At 37.0% G+C, this 2,867-nt stretch overlaps 1 protein-coding gene across 1 annotated transcript in view; it reads right to left on the reverse strand.

Moving 5' to 3' along the window:
* Window positions 1–2,712, reverse strand: part of LOC105003485 (collagen alpha-5(IV) chain-like) — a gene marked incomplete at both ends in the record, with an annotated part of 3,916 nt that extends 1,204 nt beyond the window's left edge. Inside the window, 3 exons of the mRNA XM_010860684.1 lie at window positions 238–336; window positions 1,966–2,115; window positions 2,582–2,712. Coding sequence (XP_010858986.1) covers window positions 238–336; window positions 1,966–2,115; window positions 2,582–2,712 — 380 coding nt within the window. The remainder of the gene's footprint in view (window positions 1–237; window positions 337–1,965; window positions 2,116–2,581) is intronic.
* Window positions 2,713–2,867: the final 155 nt, after the last annotated feature.

The following is a 2,867-nucleotide window of genomic DNA, read 5'->3' on the forward strand; positions in this document are numbered from 1 at the left end:
CTTGGATGTACGTCTGATTCTGTGTATATTCTGAGGCCACAAAAAAGAAGAAATTGAGTAAAGAAAAATATCCTACAAGTCTTTTCTGTTGACATTTGTGCCAATGGCAACATTTTTGTTAAGGGGAGGTCCATATCTCAGTTGCTTCAATTATCACTACACATGATAAATACATGATTACTTTGTTCCAGGGTCAGGATCAGCCACCAACTGCTACAGGTGGTTTATCATACTTACCTGCTAGTCCTGGCAATCCAGGTTGTCCACTCAGTCCAGGTTGCCCTGGGTCTCCAGGCAAACCCTGGTAACCTTTTGGCCCTGCAACTCCAGGAATACCTTCCAAGGATGAGTATAAGAAAGACAAGTTAGGCTGGTATTATTAATCATTAAATCCATCTGGCAAAGCAAGCTATCCATACTCTGAAATATGAATGAAATATAGGAACCAGTGATATTCTGATATAGTATGAACCAATAGCACTGGACTCATTAAAATCTCCCACTTTTTAATGTAGCTACCATTAAGAACTTCGGAGCACTCAATAATTAAGCCACTTTCCTCTTTGGGCCTCAGTTTCTTACACTGTAAAATGAAGGAATTGGGGCAGGCTGTCTCTGCATTATCTCTTAGATTCTATAACTATCTTTTATAACCTTATATCAAGGCAAATACAGTTTACTGACACTATTTTGCAGAAGGTATAATGGAAAGAAAAGCTTTGCAAGAAGTAAATCAAGAAATATAACTCATTTTAACAATAATACAAAATTAGGTGGCCTTGCCTCTTTCATGATTATATACAAAATTACAGTAATGTCTTAAAGTTCTTGTTTGAGGAGAAATCTCACCAAGCCCTGCTCTCAGGGAAACTTATAACATCTATGTACACACACACACACACACACACACACACACCTGCACACACACTCACACACATACATGGACTGACAATAGTAATGGTTTCAACACAGAAAGAGCCACAAACCTTACCTCAATCTGCAAATAAACATAGTTTAAAAATTCCACGTTGTTTGAAAGGATATTCTATGCAGATTGGATTGTGTTTTATTTATTGATTTGTGCTTATTCATATTTTTCTCCTGGTGGTTCAGCTGCTCAAGAATCCGCCTGTAATGCGGAGGACCTAAGTTCGATCCCTGAGTAGGGAAGATCCCCTGGAGAAAAGAACAGCTACCCACTCCAGTATTCTGGCCTGAAGAATCCCATGGACTATCCATGGGATTGCAAAGAGTCAGACACAACTGAGCGACTTTTACTTCATGTATTTTCTGATGCTTTGTTATGAATATGTTATAGTTTTATAAAAAGAATAAAGGATTTTTATTTTAAAAATCTGTTATTCTTCATATCTCATTTGCTTCTAATAAAATAACTGTAATAATACAATTGTTCCCTAGACCTACTTTCAGCAACCTTCCCCAGGGGTGAGTTTGGCTGTTCTTAGTCCAATATTTGTTTATTCTTCTAGGTTAGAATAACAGTGAACTGTACTTAAAAATCAAGTATGATATGGGTATCAAAAATACTGACAGGCAAAAAAAAAAAAATCTGCAGGACAACAGTGTACCATTCATCCTCATTTGGTTTTTAAGAAAAAGAATTTAAAGGGCCAGGAAATTTTCCAAACACTGAAATCTCTTTTCCAAGTAATTCTGTTTGTTTATCCATTTTCTCTTGATCATATTCTATACACTACTTTCTGGAAGGCTTGAAAGTGACTGTTTATTTTAAAGTCTCATAGTTTGTGATAGATAAACTACAAAGTAAATAGTCAAGCAAAAGTTGATCAGTGAAACAGTATAAATCAGTGAAAACTAACTTACATTACCAAAATTTGATATACCTAATTGCCTTAATCCTGGATTACAAGTCACTTTCCATGCTAATAAAAATTAAACTTCATACACACCAGGAGAAAAATTCAAATAAATGCATTCACTCACCTGGTAGTCCAGGGTCCCCTTTCTCTCCTTTTGAGCCCAGCAGATCTGGATCCATTGGCCCAGGAAGGCCTGGAAGGCCAGGCTCTCCTTTACTACCTTTCTCTCCTGCAGGGCCAGGAAGTCCTGGCTGACCCTGCAAACCATCATCACCTAAAACCAACATGTGTGGGGAAGACACAGCAGATCAGGTTCATCCATCCAGGATTAATGCATATAAAGATTATTCACATGTTACACAGTTGGGTAGGCTACTGACCACCCAAAACACTCATGCACCTTATTTATTGTTTACAAATAACTCGAGCTCACTTTTACACTCAAACAACAATCTCTCTCCTGGTGTTCTCTGACAAATACAGACTGTAAAAAAAAAAAAAAATTAAATTCCTGTATGTTGTTATTTTGAGTTAATGCTTATCATATTTCATAGTATTCAACTAAGCATGCCATCAAACTGAAAACAGGAACTACTTAAACGCCATGTCACCTAGAAACAAAATACAAGTAAAGCATTGCTCATTTTTAAGTAGTCAAATAAAAGTATTCTGCATTGATGTAAAGCAAAATTTTTAATTTTCTTTCTTTCATAAATCTGCCTGCAAACCCTGAATATTACCTTTGAGACCAGGAACACCACTCCTGCCAGGAATTCCCAAAGGTCCTGGTGGGCCTGGAGGTCCCATCATACCGATTTCACCTTTGGCACCTTTAAAAATATCAATAGGTACCTTTTTACCTTTCTTTGACCTTGGAAAGATAAAAGATCAGTTTAAAGATGTCAACTAGAAAACTACTGAGTTAGAGGGAAGGTACTATAAGGTTTCCCCCTTTCCAACTATTGTAATCTTAGTGACCATTACTGTCTATATCACTGTGGTAGTTAGTCTCTAAATATGGTCCCC

Source organism: Bison bison, unplaced genomic scaffold (genome assembly GCF_000754665.1).
Source record: "Bison bison bison isolate TAMUID 2011002044 unplaced genomic scaffold, Bison_UMD1.0 scf7180017857344, whole genome shotgun sequence".
NCBI lineage: Eukaryota > Metazoa > Chordata > Mammalia > Artiodactyla > Bovidae > Bison > Bison bison.